Genomic DNA, 18,070 nt, shown 5'->3' on the forward strand with positions numbered 1-18,070 from the left:
GAAGTGGGAGCCAAAGATGGTTTTAAATACAGTATCCTACAATGCATCAGACACCCCTCCAGATCAAGAATTATCTGCGCCTAATGTCAATAGTGCCAAGATGGAAAAGCCCTGCTATAGATTGTTTAAATTTCTAGGAAATAAATATTGTAGATAGGAGGGTGAGTCAGTTTGTGTACACTGGCACAATTTGCCTGTTGTTAAACTTTTAAAATTGTTTATATTGGTTTCCTCTTTCTATCTTTCACTCTTTTTTTGCATTTTAATTGATAGCTTTTTACAATTAAACTTACTTGTTAACTGATATCTAAAAACATAACTAGGTGCTATGTGATGTTTCAATACAAGTTTACATTATATAATGTTTAAATCAGGTTAAACATACATATCTTTTCAAATATTTAACATTTCTTTATGGTAGAAACTCAAAATCCCTCCAGATTTTTGAGAGCCACGGTACATATGTTATATGTGCTGACTTAGAAATTCCTGTGAAGAATTTCTGTAAAATCAGTAATGTTATGAAGTTTATTTATAAATATCCAGTTTATGTTGGAAGGCATTTGAAACTACCAATTCAAGAAATATTTACCGAATATCTACCATAGCTAATACTTTTGGTATTAGTAGCTGTTCCACATTGCATTTACATATCTCAGCTGCAGAAATAGGGGTGAGATATGCCTCACTCCTCCGCCCATCCCAGTATTCATGGGAACTCTCTGTGGAAGTCCTGCCTTTGAAAGTAACCAACTGCTCCACGGTTGCTAATTAATGACAATAAAAAATTTAGCCAGCTCTCCAACAGAATCCCATGGCTAAATTTCTTTGCCTCTTGTTTCAAGGATGCCTGTGAGATGCAAATGAGCATAATTTTGAAAGATCTTCAGAAGAAAACTCCAGCTTCTCCAGGGCAAAGATCATTAAGAAAGGGTTCCCCTCAGCCTCCCATCACCCAGAACTCAGGGCAACGGGCTGGACTCATTATCACTGGGAAGACCCTAGAGTTTGCCCTGCAAGAGAGTCTGCAAAGGCAGTTCCTAGAGCTGACTTCTTGGAGCCATGCTGTAGTCTGCTGCCGAGCCACACCCCTGCAGAAGAGCGAGGTGGTTAAATTGGTTCGAAACCATCTCCAGGTGATGACTCTAGCCATTGGTAAGTCAAGTGGAATGAGACCAAGCGCTGTGCTTCTCCCTTTCACACATACTGGAAACTGATCTATCTGTCCTTCCTTCTTTTACAACTAAGTCTGCCTTTTCCCCCCCTCACCACCTTTCTTTCCCCCTTTCCTCCCTCTTTTCTCCCCACAACCCTTTTCTTCTCCCACCTCTTTTCATCTCTTATTTGACCATCTGCAATGAATCAGAGGTTAACAATGTGATATAGGAAACAATATAATAGTCAGGTTCTTTGGGTTACATATCAGATGCTCAAATCAACTAGTTTAAGTAGAGTGAAATACTGAGTAAAAGAACTGAAAACCCCAAGTTTCTACCTTCAGGCAAATTAAATTCAAGTCCATGAATAATTCTCTACTTATGAAGTCCTTATTGAGTGCTTTCTTCTTACTAGATAGCTTTCTGGGGAATGGAGATGAAGGAGTACATAAAAGGGACAAAGTAGCTTTTCTTAAGGAGCTTAGATCTAGTAGGAGGGCATAAATTAAAGATCAAACAAAAACATAAATATGGAAGATATTAGATATTGACAAATGCCAGTGAGAAAGAAAAATAGAGCAAAGAGGATACAAAACATTGAAGGAGTTTGGAAGAAATTGGAGTTTTAAATACAGTTTTCAGTGATCTCCCTTCTAAGGTTGTCTGTGAGCAGAGACTTGAAGGAAATGAAGAAGAACCATGTGAGGTCTGGGGAAGAACATCCCTGGCATATAGGACAACAAAAGTAAAAGCCATGAAGTGGACCATGCTTGGGTGTCTGAGGCCAAAGGAGATTGAGCAAAGGGAAGTTTTCTAAAGGTTAGTAAGGGGTAGAGAGGTGGCAGAGAAGTTTTCTAAAGGTTAGTAAGGGGTAGAGAGGTGGCAGGAGGCCAGATCACAGAAGGTCTTGGAGTCTAGTATAAAGTTTTGGCTTTTATCTGAGGTAGTAGGAAGTTAATGGAAGATGTTAAGCAGAGGTGGAACATGGCCTCCTTTAAATTTAAAGAGATCACATTGCCTGTCTATGAGAGTAACTGTGAGGCTACAAACACATAAGTAAGGACATCAGTTGGGAAGCTGTTGAAATAATTCAAGCAAGAGATGATGGTAGCTTTGGCCGAGACGGGAGCAGAAGAGGTGATAGGACATGCTAAAACAATGGACATGGTTTGAAGAAATTGCTGCTAACATATCCTGATGATATGACATGACAGAAAGATCTGTCAAAGGGAATACCAAGGTTTTGTATAAGAATAGAAAGGATTCTAGTAAGATATCATTTTGAAAGATCCATTACACTCACTCAGTTGGAAAAGTCTGTTAAATGTGTAAGCAGTGATGTCAAGTAGGCGGCTAGAATAAAAGTCTTGTTAGCAATGAAGAATTAGCTGTAAGAATTAGATATAAACCTGTGAACCATAAGTCTAGTGAATGCCAATACTATATACTATAAGATCACCAAAGAATGAGCATAAACAGAGAAATGGTATGATAAAATTCTGACATAGTTCAGTGTTTAGGTGAAGCAGAATTTTGTTCAATTATCAAGCTGAATAGACATATAAATAAAAGAATTATTCAAGATGCTAGAGCCAGTTGGTATTTAGGCTAAAGTTTCTGGATTTTATATTAATTAAGTTGAGTCATGCCCATCTTTGGAATTATCACTACAGCCAGGGAATAGAAGATGCTGATTTTCTGGTCTGTCATTTTCATGTCCATAAATAGGGGTGTTTGAATTCACTTTAACAAACCACGTGGACACCGAATTCCCAAGACATATCAGGATGCTATTACCAGAAAACAGGTGGATGGTTAGTGGGCCTTTGCAATAAAGCTTATGATTATTAACCAGCAGGCGTGTAATACCTCTTTTTAAGAAGCATACCATGTTGAAGGAGACCAAAAACATCTATATGCAACCATAATACCACATGAGAGGTATAATGGAGATATACAAGATGGTATTGGAGCCTTAGAAAAGGGAATATGAGAAGGATTTCCCAGAGAAAATGACACCTAAACTGAGAGCAAGAAAAATTGAAATCCAGCAAGATGAGGTGGAGTGATCAGGGCAGTATTATAAAGAGAGAAATGCCCTGTGGAATAGCTAGAAGGAATAGGCTATGTCTGGAGAACTGAAAGGTAGCATGGGTGGCATAAGAAAGGGAAGGTCATTCTGGCTAGGTGCCACAGCATGAAGAATTTGAAGGCAGTTTTGAATTTGAAATGCTTCCTCATGACAGTGGGATGCCACACTTAATTTCTGCTTAGCTAGCTCCTAGGAATATAGAGAAATATAGAATATAAAGCAATAGGATGAACCTTGAGGAATTTGTTTGTTCACCGGAGCAGCCCTTATTGATTTACATACTTTACATGTTTACTCCTCAGTTGTTTCTCACCTTTCCTTTTGCCTCAATGTAGGTGATGGTGCCAATGACGTTAGTATGATCCAAGTGGCAGACATTGGGATAGGGGTCTTGGGCCAAGAAGGCATGCAGGTGAGCAGATATTTGTGCCCAGGTACATTAAAGATTGCAATCTGAAAGGCTATTTTATGTATGAAGAAATTTCTAGCAGGGAAGGTGGAATATGGGTTTTAGAGTTTCCCAGGAATTCTATATTACAGCATCTTGGTGAATGAAGAGAGATTCAGATACTTCCTTGCCTGACACATTATACAAAGTCATATGAAATCATGACTGCAGTACTTCTTAATATTCTCTATATTGAGAAGAAACAAAAATATTCTGAAGTGCAGAGGACAAGAATTTTTGCTGAGGAACCTGGTTTCTAGGGAAAGTTCATTTGCTAAAATTACATCCTGATTAGTTTCCAAAGAGATCTTCTTTCATAGGACCATATAGGAAAGCAGAGTCGTAGCTCAAGACCACCCATTAAAGTTATGCTAATGGATTTGAGTTTTCTTGTTGTTCTGTGTGTGTTTCCTCTCTTTTGGGGGATCTATTTGTAAAATAAATTTGACTATTTGAGGGTAGCTCTGGCCCAGCTCTCCATGCCAGGCTGCGTCTGTTCTTGCGTATCCCTTCCCTCAGGGTGGCCTTCTCTCCCCTCTGTCTCTGCAGGCTGTGATGGCCAGTGACTTTGCCATTTCTCAGTTCAGACATCTCAGCAAACTCCTTCTTGTCCATGGGCACTGGTGTTACATGCGCCTTTCCAACATGATTCTCTACTTTTTCTACAAGAATGTGGTATGTAACTCCAGAGAATTTGTTATTCCCCCTCCTTTACTTCCCCATCCTGGTCACATCAGGGATAAAGAGAAAGTGTCTTATGCAAAGCTCCTTTTATTTATTGGTATTCTGGGAACAGCCAGGAGCAGTCCTGCTGTCTTACCAGAAATAATCTGAGAATGTGTGTGTATGTTTAAACTGCTGACAGCAAGTTGCTAGGCTTGTCCATCTGCTAACATTTTCTACTCTCTGTGCACGTAAACTCAATTAAGATCTGTCTGGTTCCTTTAAAATCCAATTTTTGACCTTCTATAAAAAAGATTGTGACAAGTAGAATTATGAAATGTTTAATGCTGTCAGCAGAAAATGAAAAGGTTTACTTCCATCTTACTGGTAAAAACAACAACAAAAACCCTACTGTTCCCAAATTGATGTGTCCTGTGGCATATTGAAGAGAGATACAAACCAAAACCAAGGAAAATGTCATTGCCTGTAGCTGGCTGGAACTCACAGGTACAAGAATTTTCTAACCAGCTATGAAATCTATCTGTGCTTGGGAGTTATTCAATGATAACAGATTTTGTTGTGATTATATAACTCCTAAAGGGCAGAATTATATTAGAAGAGGTTCTAATCTTGAGCATCTCATTTAAATTTCAGTTTTCTTGTTTATAAAACCATGTTGATAGCAGGTGGGCTGATTATGTAAGTATATCATGATTTTTGGTCTAATTTATGATTACTCTTTAAAATCTGTATGTAGCATGTTAGTAGTAGACTTAAGTTTATATCATTCTATTGAAATACCTTCTTTAGGAAAAAATTATTGCACCATTTTTAGGATATCCCGATGGGTATTTGTATAATTTAGATCTATGTATGAAGGAATATTTTTTTCCCTGCTGCACAATGAACATTTTAGGAAGCTCTCAATACTTACTAATTTGAATTAGCACTTTTTATCAAAGTTTAATAAAACTCAGATGTCTTACAAAAATATATGAAATGTACAGTTTCTGCCCAAGTGTATGATTCTGGGAAAAGCTGTGGCTTGTAATATAAAATTCTAGCATTTTATGATCTGTGACTTTTAGAAAGGAGCTCCTCTCCCAAAGTTTTTAAAAAACCTTTGTATTTTCCCATCTTTTGTCTGTTGTGATGCAAATCATTCCCACCCCCAGATTAAACCCAATGGTTGAAAAATACAAATATTAGGAAAAGAAGCTACATGCTCTTGGATACAGAGGGTGCTTTAGTTAACCTATTTATGATGAAAGGGTGCAATTTTTTTGCTTGAGATTCATGTATGTTACCTAGAAAACTTGAGGAACAAGAATTTGAAGAGAAATTTTTATAATGTTCCTTCGTTATGTTTCATTCCAAAAATAAAACACTAGGCATGAAGAATTAATAGGGCTCATCACCAGGGAATAAGGACCGGTGAGGTCTTTCTGCTCCATAGGATGGTCATTTATACTGGTATCCTCCACACTTAATTTCTACCTATTTACCTAGATAGACAATGATTATTTTATAAGCTATGAAGGAATGGGCCAAGACCAGAAGCCATTAGACTAGTTTACCATTCTAAGAATGTGGTTTTTGGGTATTGGACAACTTTTGAGATACTGATGAAGACTATGGATTCACACCTCAAAATAATGCCACCAAACCATATGTATCCAAAATGTATACATTTTCAGGCACTGAGCATAATGCATGTCTGAATCTAGCTATGAGATTAAGAAAGTCTTTTGAAAGGCTCATGTCCCTTGTCTTAACATGTCCTAGTATAACGATGATGCCAGTGCTATTTTAATATTTGTCAAATACTTTGAAAGTCATGAATACTTTCTAATGTGATCTAGATATGAAGTTCTGAGGTGTTCTAATACTCATTTTACACGGCAGAAACTAAAATTCAGAAAGGTTAGGAAAGTGGCTTGAAGTCATACAATCATTAGGAAGTATCCCTGGGCTTTACAACAAAACTTTCTGAGCTTAGGTCCAGTGTCCTGTCCTGTGGCCTACCCTGCTTGAGAGCAAAAAGTTTTTGTAACAGTGGGCTAGGCTTGCAACATACTGGAGAAAATCATGCGGGATGCATGTGCTTGGCCTCTGGGGGCAACGAACTATCCATGTTTGTTTCTGTCTGTTCCAGTTTTAGCATGAGCCTTCATGACCTGGGAAAACCCTCAGTCCTAAGCAAACTGGGATGGTTGGCCATTCTGTTGGTACCATCCAATTTCACCACTCAGCAATAATTGCGAACACAGGAAAAAAATATATATATATATAAAATGAAGTTTGTGGTGTGCTCACTTGGTGCCAGGAACAGGACTATGTTCTCCTCATCTAGAGCTAAAATGTCTCAATTTGAACACTGACTTTTCCACTACCTTGGAGTAAGTTTCTTAATCTCTCTATGCTTCAGTGTCTTGGTCGCCTCAAAATACCATGACAAAACATCACAGATAGGTGGCTTATAAATGACAGATATTTATTTATCACTGTTTTGGAGGATGGAAATCCAAGATCATTTTTTTGATGAGGACTCTCCTCCCAGTTAAACATTTCTTATGGAGTCCTCAACTGCTAAAGGAAAGCAAGAGCTCTCTGTGGTCCATTTTATAAGGACACTAATCTCATTCATGAAGGTTCTGGCATCATGACCTAATTACTTCCTAATGGCCCCACCTCCTAATATCATCACATTGGGGATTTGGGTTTGGTGTATGAATTTTGAAGGTGAACAAACATCTGGTTTATTGAGCTCAATTTCTTCATATGTAAAATGGGAACAATAATTCCCAGTTGTTATGAAGATTAATGAATTATTTATAAAGCACTTAAATCAGTGCCAGCCCATATAACAAGTAGTCTTTGAAAAACATTTTCCCAGTGGGGAAAAAAACTGCAATGTCTTCCATTTTGTGACAAAACTGAAAAGACGCTGAGTTCCAGCAGCTCAAAATGATGGCATATGGAAGGAATGGTCAGTGTTCTAATTTCTGTCTCTAAGATCTGAATGTTCCTCCTTGTGTCCCTAGGCCTATGTGAACCTCCTTTTCTGGTACCAGTTCTTTTGTGGATTTTCAGGAACATCCATGACTGACTATTGGGTTTTGATCTTCTTCAACCTCCTCTTCACGTCTGCTCCTCCTGTCATTTATGGTGTTCTGGAAAAAGATGTATCTGCAGACACCCTCATGCAACTGCCTGAACTTTACCAGAGTGGTCAGAAATCAGAGGTAGGTAAAAATCAAAAATTCTTAGACAGATACACATCCATGGGCAAAGCAAGTACATTTTCCAGTCAGCCCAGCCCAAATATTGCAGCATATGCAGAACTATTTAAAACTTTTTGAAATATCAGGTTGTTTTCCAAGATCTGTATTCACATGGCAGATACTAAGTTACTGGCTTCCTATAGGGACACAGATAAATCTGTGAAAGGTTCTATGTGCTTATAAGAAAAACCCAGTGTTTGAAACCTTACAACTGTCTCTGCATTTACTACATCCCACAATGCTGCCTGTTCGGCTAATTAGTAAACATTCTGTCTCATTTATCCTTAAGAAAACACTTTGAGATAGAATCATGTATTGTTCCTATTCTAAAGTGAGGGATCTGAACCTCAGAGGAATCAAGTAATTTTCAAAAAATGTCACAGGTAATAAATGATTGAGTCAGGCATTAAACCCACTCAGTCTGATTCCAAAGCCCACATTAAACTCTTCAGGTCCTGCTGTCATCCAAAATAGAAGTGATTTTAATAACTTTCTCTCTAAAATCATGCCCCATCTTCACTGAATTTATCTTTGATAGGCATCAGAGGCATCTACTTCTGATATATTGCTTCAATATTTCTCTCTCTGTGCTTCAGTCACTTGCTCATTGTCTGTTACATGGAGGATTGTAGTAGCCAATTAGGTAAGATAGCTCTCTAAAAACTTTTTCCCTTATACTTCATCTTTTGTAAAATTAATAACCAACATTAATATAGCAGTTATGATCATTTTTGTAATGTTTGGTACTGTTCTAAGTGCATAACATACATAATCCCTAATTTTCAAAATATTCCCGCAAGTAGATGCTGTCATAATCTATACTTTGTAGATGAGGAAAGTCAGGACAGGGAGTTGCCTTTGCCTGCTTACATCACAGACCTAGTGAATGGTGTCATTGAACCTTGGTTTCCAAGTCAATGTTGTCCACCTTTCTACTGAGCAGCAGAAAGAACTTTGATGCTCTCTTTGGACTTTGAGTCCCCCACCAGGGTGTTGAATGGTCAGAAATACAAAGTGCTATCACAAGGACATCATCAGAATCTGAGGGACACAAGTGGACCTGGAGCCTTAGACACCTGTGAGTGGACAGAGTTAAGTGGGTCCATCCAGTCAAATGTTCCAGTGTTGAGAAGATTCGCTGTTAGAGTTTTAACAGTTGTAAGGGAAAAAAAGAAAAAGAAAAAGAAGAGGAGAGGAGAAGAGAACAAAGAAAAGAAAAGAAAAAAACCACCTCAGAATAACTTGATGAAAAAGGGAACTACAGTGGCTTGCATCGTAGCAAAATGCAGGAGTAATGGTGAAAAAAACATTGTCTGAAAATTACCTGGCTTTGACCTATTAGTCTGGTTTGCCATATCCCTTTTTCTCTGTTTACTGTGATGGCTAGAAAGATCATTTTTTTATTGACCAAGCAAGCATGGGACATGTATCATTCTCAAGAACAGAATTGAACCACACAGATAGGATTGAGAAAGAAGGGTCTCTGTAGAAGTACGCAAAAGCCAACATGAGACTCATCCTAAAAAATCCATGTGTTGGGCTCCACTTACTGTTCTAAAGACACAGAGCAGCATATGTCAGGACTAATGTGCTATTCTTAGCCAGGATTTTCATTTGGGTCCTTTGGTGTGTGACCTTGTTAAGTCCTTTAGCTTTCCTGTGGTTCAGTTTATTTATGGATTAAATTAAGGAGGATAGCACATGTAGAATTTCCAGCCACATTAAGCTCTCAATAAGTTCAATGATAACTTTTGTCATTCTAGTTTTATTTTTACTCAAACCAACTTTCTGGAATGGAGAATGATTTAGTGCCTTTAGCTACCAGAAACAGCCAACACAGAAAAGCTACATATTCAGTTTGCAGGAAGAAGAAATCCTTATAATCCTTTAATAATATACAACCCATTCACATAGAGAAACTACAGGGAATCTAGTCTGGTTTAAAGTTCAAGATGCAGAAATGTGTGCTTGATATCACTGAAGGTTTCCAACTCCACTGAGGAAAGGGGGGTAGAGGAGAGATTTTTTCAGTCAAATATTTTTTATTGCTAATGTTTTAAAAGCCCATTTGTATACACTAAAGATGCCAATTTTTCTTATTTTCAGGAAGATGAAATCATTATTTCCTGCAGTTAACCCCTGTTATCATTTCTTTGTACACATTATTCTATTGAGCTAGCCAGTTTTATAAAACATGATAATAGTGGGCAGATTCCCAGCCTCTAACTATTGACTTTACCTTCCAGTGTTTATCCTTTCTTTGAACTTGGCCTCCAAGAAAATTCTATTTTATGCTAGGTCATTTTCTGTCTTTGGTGCCATAGAATGTACTCTCTAGGGCTATAGCATCTCTCCCTGCCTGCAGGAGGTGGGTCTGGAAGTCAGAAGATTCCTTTCCAAGAAGCAATAACCTATTAACTGTCTCTCTTCACCCACACAGTCTTTTTTTCTGGCTTTTACTTAATGTTCACATTTTTCCTTTCAGTTTCCAGGATATCTCATAACTTGATTCTTTTCTTGACTTTTATCTTGTCCTCAATCCATCTCTTTTTACTTCTATAAGCCCTCTTATGCAGGAGAGTATGGGGAAATTGTACATTTTACCTTTTCAACATAGCTTGTCAGCAACCTCTGTACCCTCAGACATATGAACTTGTATTTTAACTTATCTCCAAATCATTGTTTCTTGTCCACGGACTTTGATGGCCTCTTTGTCTCTGACATATTCTCTTCCACTATTGGGCCATGCATTGCTCAGGTTTTATGGACACTCAGATGAAGAGAGAATATTCCATCATCATTTCCAATTAGGAAATATGTAGTAAAAGAAGCCACAGGGAAAAATAGACTGGAAACAATGAATTTTCATTGCTTTGATTTCCTAAAGATCAAAGAGGTAAAAATAAAAAGATGTAAAATTTCTAAGTGTGGTCTTCTGAGAAATGGAAGCACACATATGGAAATTTGTATATTTATAGACCTTTGTTCTTAAGAAACAGTAAGACATTTTCAAAAATGGCAATGTCTGTTTGCTTCTGAAGGAAAACAAGACTAAGGTGAACATGTTAAGAAAAGACAAGACTAGCTCAAGAATATGATATATGTGTTTCCATTTTTGTCTACGGTACACTTCCTTAATAAACTATGGTACTCTTTCCTGCTGGGTCTAAATTCAGCCTCAGAATTCTTCATGCACATTCCCATTCAATCAGCTGGGTCCTGCTTGAGAACCCAGTTTTGGTCATTTGACTTTCTGTGATTTTACTTGGTCTTTCTCTTTCTATGAGCTTTGCGTAGAAAGCAGTTTAGCACATGAGATGTTGAAGAATAGCTTACTAACCCAATAAATATTGGGTTGTTGAATACTTGCTTTGTACTAAACACTGTTTTAATGATTTGAAATAAAATAGTCAAGGTCTCATTCTATGAAGCTTGCATTCAATTGAGATAATCAAAAAATCATCAAGTAAACATATAAAATTATTTCTGGTAGTGATGAGAGCCTGTTAAGCACACGATGGTAGTAAGTGATTTAATGGGAGTAACTTTTTAACTGAGGGAACTATGAGAAGTGATTTTTAACCTAGGATTGGATAGGAAGGAACTAACCATACATGAGGCCCAGAACAAAGAATTTTTGGCAGGGAGAACAGTGCAGTTGAATCCTTGAGGAAAGAATGGGTTGGCGTATGCAGGGAAAATCTGTTGTTAGGTAAGTTACCTTGCTGAGATATTTCATAGGCAGACCATACATGACCTCATAGGTCGTGGAAAGGACCTTAGATTATGTTGAAAACATGGTGGGAAGTCATCCAAGTGACTAAAAAGAGCCAATTTGATAATTAGGAAGATAATATGAACTGATTTATATTTAAGAAAAACATCTAACTGGTATGGGGAGACTAGATTGAGTGTAGGAGAGAGAGTGAAGAAAGCAGTTAGATGGTTACTGCATCATTCCTAAGAGAATTGATAGTAAACTGAAATGAAGGGGGCAATGTAAGAAGAAGTGGGTGGATTTGGAGAAGTTTCGGAATAGGACCTTCTGATCATAAGAAACGAAAATTACTATTGGCCCCAATTCAGGGAGATTTAAAATGGATCCAAAAGAGGCTGATGCTGTAAACCTCAGTGTTAGAGCATGTGCTTAGCACATGTAAGGCCTTGGGCTCAATCCCCAACACCAAAAAGAAAAAGAAAAGAAAAGATTAATGTAACGATAAGGTTAGATTTTAAATGGATACAATGAGTTGAACAAGAGTTCCTTTAAGAACTTTTTTTTTTGCTACATTCAATTGTGAACCCATCTCACTCAGCTCCCCTCATTCTTCCACCACAGATGACAAATCCCTCCTATTTTGTGAGTGAAAGAATGAAGGCAGAGAGTGTGTCTCAAAAAAGCCAAAATATGGGGCCGGTGATTTAGCTCAGTGGTGCTGCTGCCTGCCTTGCAAGAGCAAGGTCCCAAGTTCGATCTCCAGTACCCAAAAAAAGCAAAAATATGTACTGGTTTGTTTTGTTTTTTGACTTTGCTTTGACCCTTATTAATGTTATTCCTCCCCAATATGTGTTTGACTTCCAGGCATACTTACCCCTCACCTTCTGGATCACCTTGTTGGATGCATTTTATCAAAGCCTGATCTGCTTCTTTGTGCCTTACTTTGTAAGTCATTGCTCATGCAATGTATTTGTTATTAATGAATCATTGGAGCTTCTTTGTACTTTGCCTCCAATCCCAGCCTACAGAGGGCAGATTTCTCACATAGTCAGATTGATTATTAATTGACTAAAATATAACCATCTCCCCAAATATGTTAGATAATGGATTAAATTAACACCTAGTTAAGCTCTTTTGGGTTTCTTCTTAACCCTGAGCTACTTAATAATTTTTGTCAATGAATTGAGTAAAATTATAGCTCTGACCATATAATTAAATTAGTCGAAAATCAGAGAGATGAAGTCAGAATATGAAAGCTTTTATTAGTGAGTGTTGGACTAATTCTACCCAGATGACATCCAGATATTAAATTTAAGTTCCTCTTTGTAGTCTCTAGAAAACTATTGTTTTACAGGGTTTATGAAAAAAAACCTGTTTTATAGACAAAGAATGGGACAACTAAGCAAAGAATTTATAAAAATTAATTTTCAAAATTTAGACCAATATCAAGTACAAAGCAACAGTGTATCTCCCTCTCCACATACACATTTTCCCAGAAGAAAACACTTGTTTGATCATGGATGGTAGTTAACAGAAGTACAGTGCTAAGAATAAAAATCACAGTAATTTCAGCCCAAGTTAACAATTTTAAGTCACTTGAATTAGCCTCACTAGAATATTCTGGCTGTGCTGCACTTCCAGAAGAATATAGCCAGGGATTTGGCTTAATGGTTCTGCCACTTGCCTTGCAAGAGCAAAGACCCAAGTTTGATCCCTGGTACCAAAAAAAAAAAAAAAAAAAAAAAAAAAATCACACAAAGAAGAATATAGAAAAGACAACTTGAAGTATATTCAGAGGATGGCAAAAGATTAGAGCATTGTGTCATTTGAGGGATGGTTTAAAGACTTGAAGATGTATAGGTAGGAGAGGAGAAAATATTTACCTAGGAGAGGTGTAACCTTAAAGTAGCTATAATAGCTTCTTCTGAGATTTATTAAGTGGAACAAATTTGATATTTCTTATTTGTTAAAAAGCTAGAAGTATGAGTAAAAGCTTCCAGAAAGATGAATTATTATTCATAATAAAGAGGAATTCCAATGGAAAGTTCAAATATTGGAAGGCTTGTCTATATGAGGCAGGCTGTCTTTTCCAGAAACATTTATTTACCCTAAATGACCAGCTAATAGGAACACTGTGGAAGCAACTCAAGTCTTAGCTGTGCGGGAGATAAAGTGGGATTTACTCATACTACTAAGTGTTCAAGATTCTCCATTCACCTCTTGTCATCCTCTCCTTGTAGACCTACGAGGGCTCAGACATTGACGTCTTCACATTTGGAAACCCCCTGAACACAGCTGCTCTGTTTGTCATCCTCCTCCATCTGATCATTGAAAGCAAAAGTTTGGTGAGTAGTTTTCATGCCTTCGAGATAGCCTGAAACTCTGTATGCATGAGGAAGTGCCTCCTGTTAGTGATAAGCCTGCTAAACCCTTCATGCCCACAAGATAGGCATTGATGAGAAGAGTTCTGACTCTGGAAGATTGCTGACTCATGCTGCTTGTGGGGATCACTGAGTGCCACTATGCTGAGGTGGAGGTATTCCCGGGGACAGTGGAAAACCCCTGACTGCTCTCCTTATTAGTATCGATGGTGGATAACCATGGAGATGTGAGTCAAGCTGGGAAAATAATTATCCTTCTACAGCCAGCATTTTTCAAGACCAAACTGATGCCTTTCAACTAAAATTAAAAAAAAATGCTGTGCCATAATCTTAGTACATTAACTTTAGTAAGTGATGGTTATATGCCTCTTTCTCCCTCTTTTTTTTTTTTTTTTTTTTTTGCTGTTGTTGTTTATCCTTAAGCAAAATCCTTCAGTCATTTCCCCTTGTATTTGGAATAAACTCTGAAACTCTAAGAAGCCTATAAGGCCTCATACAGTGATGCCCTTACTTGTGTCTCCAAACTCATTTCCACTTACTTGGAAGCTAGAATCACATTATTCCTTTTTTAAACACTCAGATAAATTAAACTTATTGTCACATCTAGGCTGTGGCATATAGCGTATCTTCTAATGAAAATATTTAGTTCCCCCTTGTATCCATGAATTTTACCCAATTCAGTGTTATTTTAGGTTACTTTAAATTTCAACAAAAAATGTGGTTTTCTCCGGGGATTTAGCTCAGTGGTTCTGGTGCGTTCCTCAAAAGTGCAAGGTTCTGAATTCGATCCCCAGTACCAAAAAAAAGAAAAAGGAAAAAAAAAAAAAGGAAAAGAAAACAAAAATGTGGTTTTCTCCTCGAGCCCTACCCTGATCACCTGTTCTTTTGTATTCTTACTTTTATCCATAGCTCTAACAATAATGTATAAGTAGACATTTAATTATGTGATTATCTGATTCTTGTTTGTTTTGTGTACCATATTATAATCTCTGTGAGGATAAGGTTCATGTGTACTTTGTTCACCACTGTATACTAGTGTCAAGGACAAGACTGACACACACTGGGTATTCAAAACACATTTGAATGGACAAAGAAATAACTAACTACTGCTTGGTGTATATTTACTATCATGGTAATGAAGGTTTCAAACAGAACATAGGCCAATGATGTTAGGATATAAAATATATGAGATTACATTATCAAGTTATCTTTAGCAATTTTTAAAGTATGATGGGATATTTAATTTTGGCATCCTTTGCTTTGCTTATACCTAATCATCTATCTTATTAGCCCAAAATTAAATGTGCAAATATCAGATTGGGTGCTAAATGGAATTCTAGAACTGAAATATTTGGTCCTATTTTAATATCTATTCAGTTTTTCAGCAATTGAGAGGTACTTTTAGTTAACACCCAAGGATGTACCTGCCATAGGCTCTGACATTAGTGTTCCAGAGGAGCTAAAACATACAGTGTTGCCAGTCAGTGTTCATGCATTATAAGCAACCACAATCTATTCTAACCTGAGCAAGTAGAAAAATTATGAAACTAAACAAATCAAAACAAAAATTTCCTACAGAGCCAGAGTGTCTCTGGAGAGCTGGGGAGCAGAAACAAATGGATGAGCTGTCAGGAGGCCACTCCAGTCTGACTTGGCTCCAGCCGTGAGCTTTCTCCCCGCTGGGACTCATTGCCTCATTGTGCTCCCAGCCTGGTCCCTGGTGATGAAATCCTATGGCCCTGACCTCAGTCTAGGCTTTGGATAGGGGAGGGGGTATGTTCTCAAGATTGTGCACAATACTCCGCACCCTCTCCAAGAAGAAGGGGAGTGAAAACTAGAAAAACACAACAGCTCAAGAGAAGATCCACTGCTGGAGAATCCTTTCTTATCCCAGAGGACACATGGCCAGAGCTCCTGGCCTCTGATGCTCTAGGCTGTAAAAGTCAGCCATGCTGAGCATGTGAAACTCATTCCCTTCCTGTACCTGCTCACAGCTTCATGGTCACTCCCACTTCCCAGGCTATTTTTACCCACTGTTCTTGACAGTAACTTTTTTATGTTGATTCATTTAAATGTGTACATAAACCCTTTGAAGTCACTTTCTCTCTTGCCAACAGCATATCTTAAAACAAAATAGTTGGAGCCATAGGACTCAGATAAATGGAAGGACATTTGAGAAAAAAGGAAAGAGATCATAGTTCTAGAGGCATGGTGGTCTTAAGGAGTTAGCAAATATTTTCTGAACACTTTGTATCATTTTACCAAAAAATGAGCAGTCTTTGAGATTCTTGTGAAGACATCTACTTTGGGGAAGTACTTTGCAAGATTATGATGAAAAAGGAGAAGATTGGATCTTGTTTAAAAATTGTAGCTCCCAAAATAAAAAAGATTAATAAAGGCAGCATTTCCCTAAAAAGTGTCACGTAAGCCACTAGTAGTATACACTGTGATTTTAGGTGCTATTGCATGCTGCAATGAAAATGAGTACTACATAACATGAAGCTGATCATCTTTTCATACTTCTGATTATGTAAAACAGGAAGTCTGTTTGATGCTGTTATGTTTTATCACAACTTTCACTAATTTCTCTTTATAACAAAGACAGATCAATCCCCAAACTCAGCATTATCATGACAGAAAATGGAAATATATTTATTGTGCTGATCTCTTTCTCTTTCTAAATTGTGCTACTTGAATTAGTGAGCTAGTTTTAAGAAAAATAATGTTGCAAGCTGCATGTGGGTATGTAAGTGACCAGATTATAGTGTGACACAGAATGATTTATTTTTTGTTCATATAAAGTTGACTGATGGTCCAGATAGCTCTAGAAGCAATTATCCTCTGAAGGGTGGCTCAGTGACCCAGCTGTGTCTTGTAGCCATACTTCCTGCAACTTCTTGATATGCATGGAAAGAAAGGAGATAGCGGGGGAAACTGCCTATTCCTTCCTACACTCATTTCACTGGTCACAGCCCATCACAGGGCTATGCTTAACTCCAAGGGAGTAATGAGGTGTGAGCCATTCAAAAGCTAAATAAGGGAGAGGAATGAGATTATTGGTGAGCAACCCTGAAGTCTAACATGTGTGTGAATGGCTCAATTTTTGAAGATCACTGGATGGGGTTATCAACTTAATGAAGAAACAGACTAATGAATGGCTATATAAATAAAATTATAAAGTAAATCTGAATACCTCCTGGTTCATGGACAATACAGGATAAGCTGTCAACAGGATTACTTTTTGTCCCTTGATTTAGTTTCACAGAATTCGAACAGTACCATAAGCTATTTGTCCAAGATCCTTTCTCTTATTTCTTCTGTGTTTTGCTTCCTGAAGTTTGTTGTTCAGTTTGCTAAGGGCTTGGATGTGTTGCCTCTTCAATGGAGCAGGTTTTGTTGGCTACAGTACCCCATCACTGAGTGCTCATTTCCCTGCCTTTCTTGTCTTGCAGACATGGATCCACATGCTAGTGATTGTTGGCAGCATCTTGTCTTATTTTTTCTTTGCCTTGGCCTTTGGAGCCATGTGTGTAACATGCAATCCTCCATCCAACCCCTACTGGATTATGCAAGAGCACATGCTGGATCCAGTGTTCTACTTAGTGTGTACCCTCACAACCTGTATTGCCCTTCTGCCCAGGTATGGTATTTATTTTGTCCTCAAGACAGCAAGTGAAATCATAGGTATAGAGTCCTTGAAGAAACACTAGGAAGGGATGGCAGACTACTGTTTCCTAGTGGGCAAGTCAGTTTTTGTACTGAGTAAAATATGGGTTTTAACTCTTTCACCAGAGAGGGAAGAAAGAGAGAGACTTAAACAAACTAGAAGGTCTGTATCGCTCTTATGAAAAATTCTAATCTTTTGACAGTTCACAGAGATAGGGAAACTTTGTTTCATAAAATCATCCAAGGACCTAGATGCCGTTCTCTATCTTTTTGCCAGGTCATCTACTAAATCCTTATCTTGGTGTGTCTTTTATTGTACAACAGAGTGTCACAGTCCAGGTAACTTACAAACAGAAATGTATTGGCTTCCAGTTCCGGAGTCTGGAAAGTTGAAGATCAAGGCATCAATAGGCTTAGTGATTCTCATTCCAAGAAGCCCTCTTAAATTTACATATCCATGGTAGAAAGTAGAAGGGCAACCCAGTCATGGCCTAATCACCTCATAAAGCTCCCACCTCTTAATACTGTTATAATGGCAATTAAACTTCAAGATGAGCTGTAGAGGGGACAAGCATTCAAACCTTAGCAGAATTCATCTGCATTGTTGAAGATGGTTCCTCATTAGTACACCCCTGCCCACAGGAAGGGGAAAGAGAACATA

General features: G+C 37.8%; 1 protein-coding gene across 5 annotated transcripts in view; it reads left to right on the forward strand.

The window, feature by feature from the left end:
- Positions 1–18,070, forward strand: part of Atp10d (ATPase phospholipid transporting 10D (putative)) — a 117,545-nt gene that overhangs the window by 90,805 nt on the left and 8,670 nt on the right. For 3 of the 5 annotated variants that reach the window (XM_004849763.4, XM_087187860.1, XM_087187858.1), the window contains 7 exons: positions 846–1,155; positions 3,585–3,661; positions 4,247–4,372; positions 7,405–7,605; positions 12,227–12,307; positions 13,603–13,707; positions 17,196–17,383. In XM_004849763.4, coding sequence (XP_004849820.2) covers positions 846–1,155; positions 3,585–3,661; positions 4,247–4,372; positions 7,405–7,605; positions 12,227–12,307; positions 13,603–13,707; positions 17,196–17,383 — 1,088 coding nt within the window. Of the gene's footprint in view, positions 1–845; positions 1,156–3,584; positions 3,662–4,246; positions 4,373–7,404; positions 7,606–12,226; positions 12,308–13,602; positions 13,708–17,195; positions 17,384–18,070 lie in introns of those variants that run through there. The other 2 variants (XM_004849765.4, XM_087187859.1) reach the window with 2 other exon arrangements.

This window comes from Heterocephalus glaber, unplaced genomic scaffold (assembly GCF_053883595.1).
Source record: "Heterocephalus glaber isolate CG9 unplaced genomic scaffold, H.glaber_assembly_v1.0 deba00001509, whole genome shotgun sequence".
Classification (NCBI taxonomy): domain Eukaryota; kingdom Metazoa; phylum Chordata; class Mammalia; order Rodentia; family Bathyergidae; genus Heterocephalus; species Heterocephalus glaber.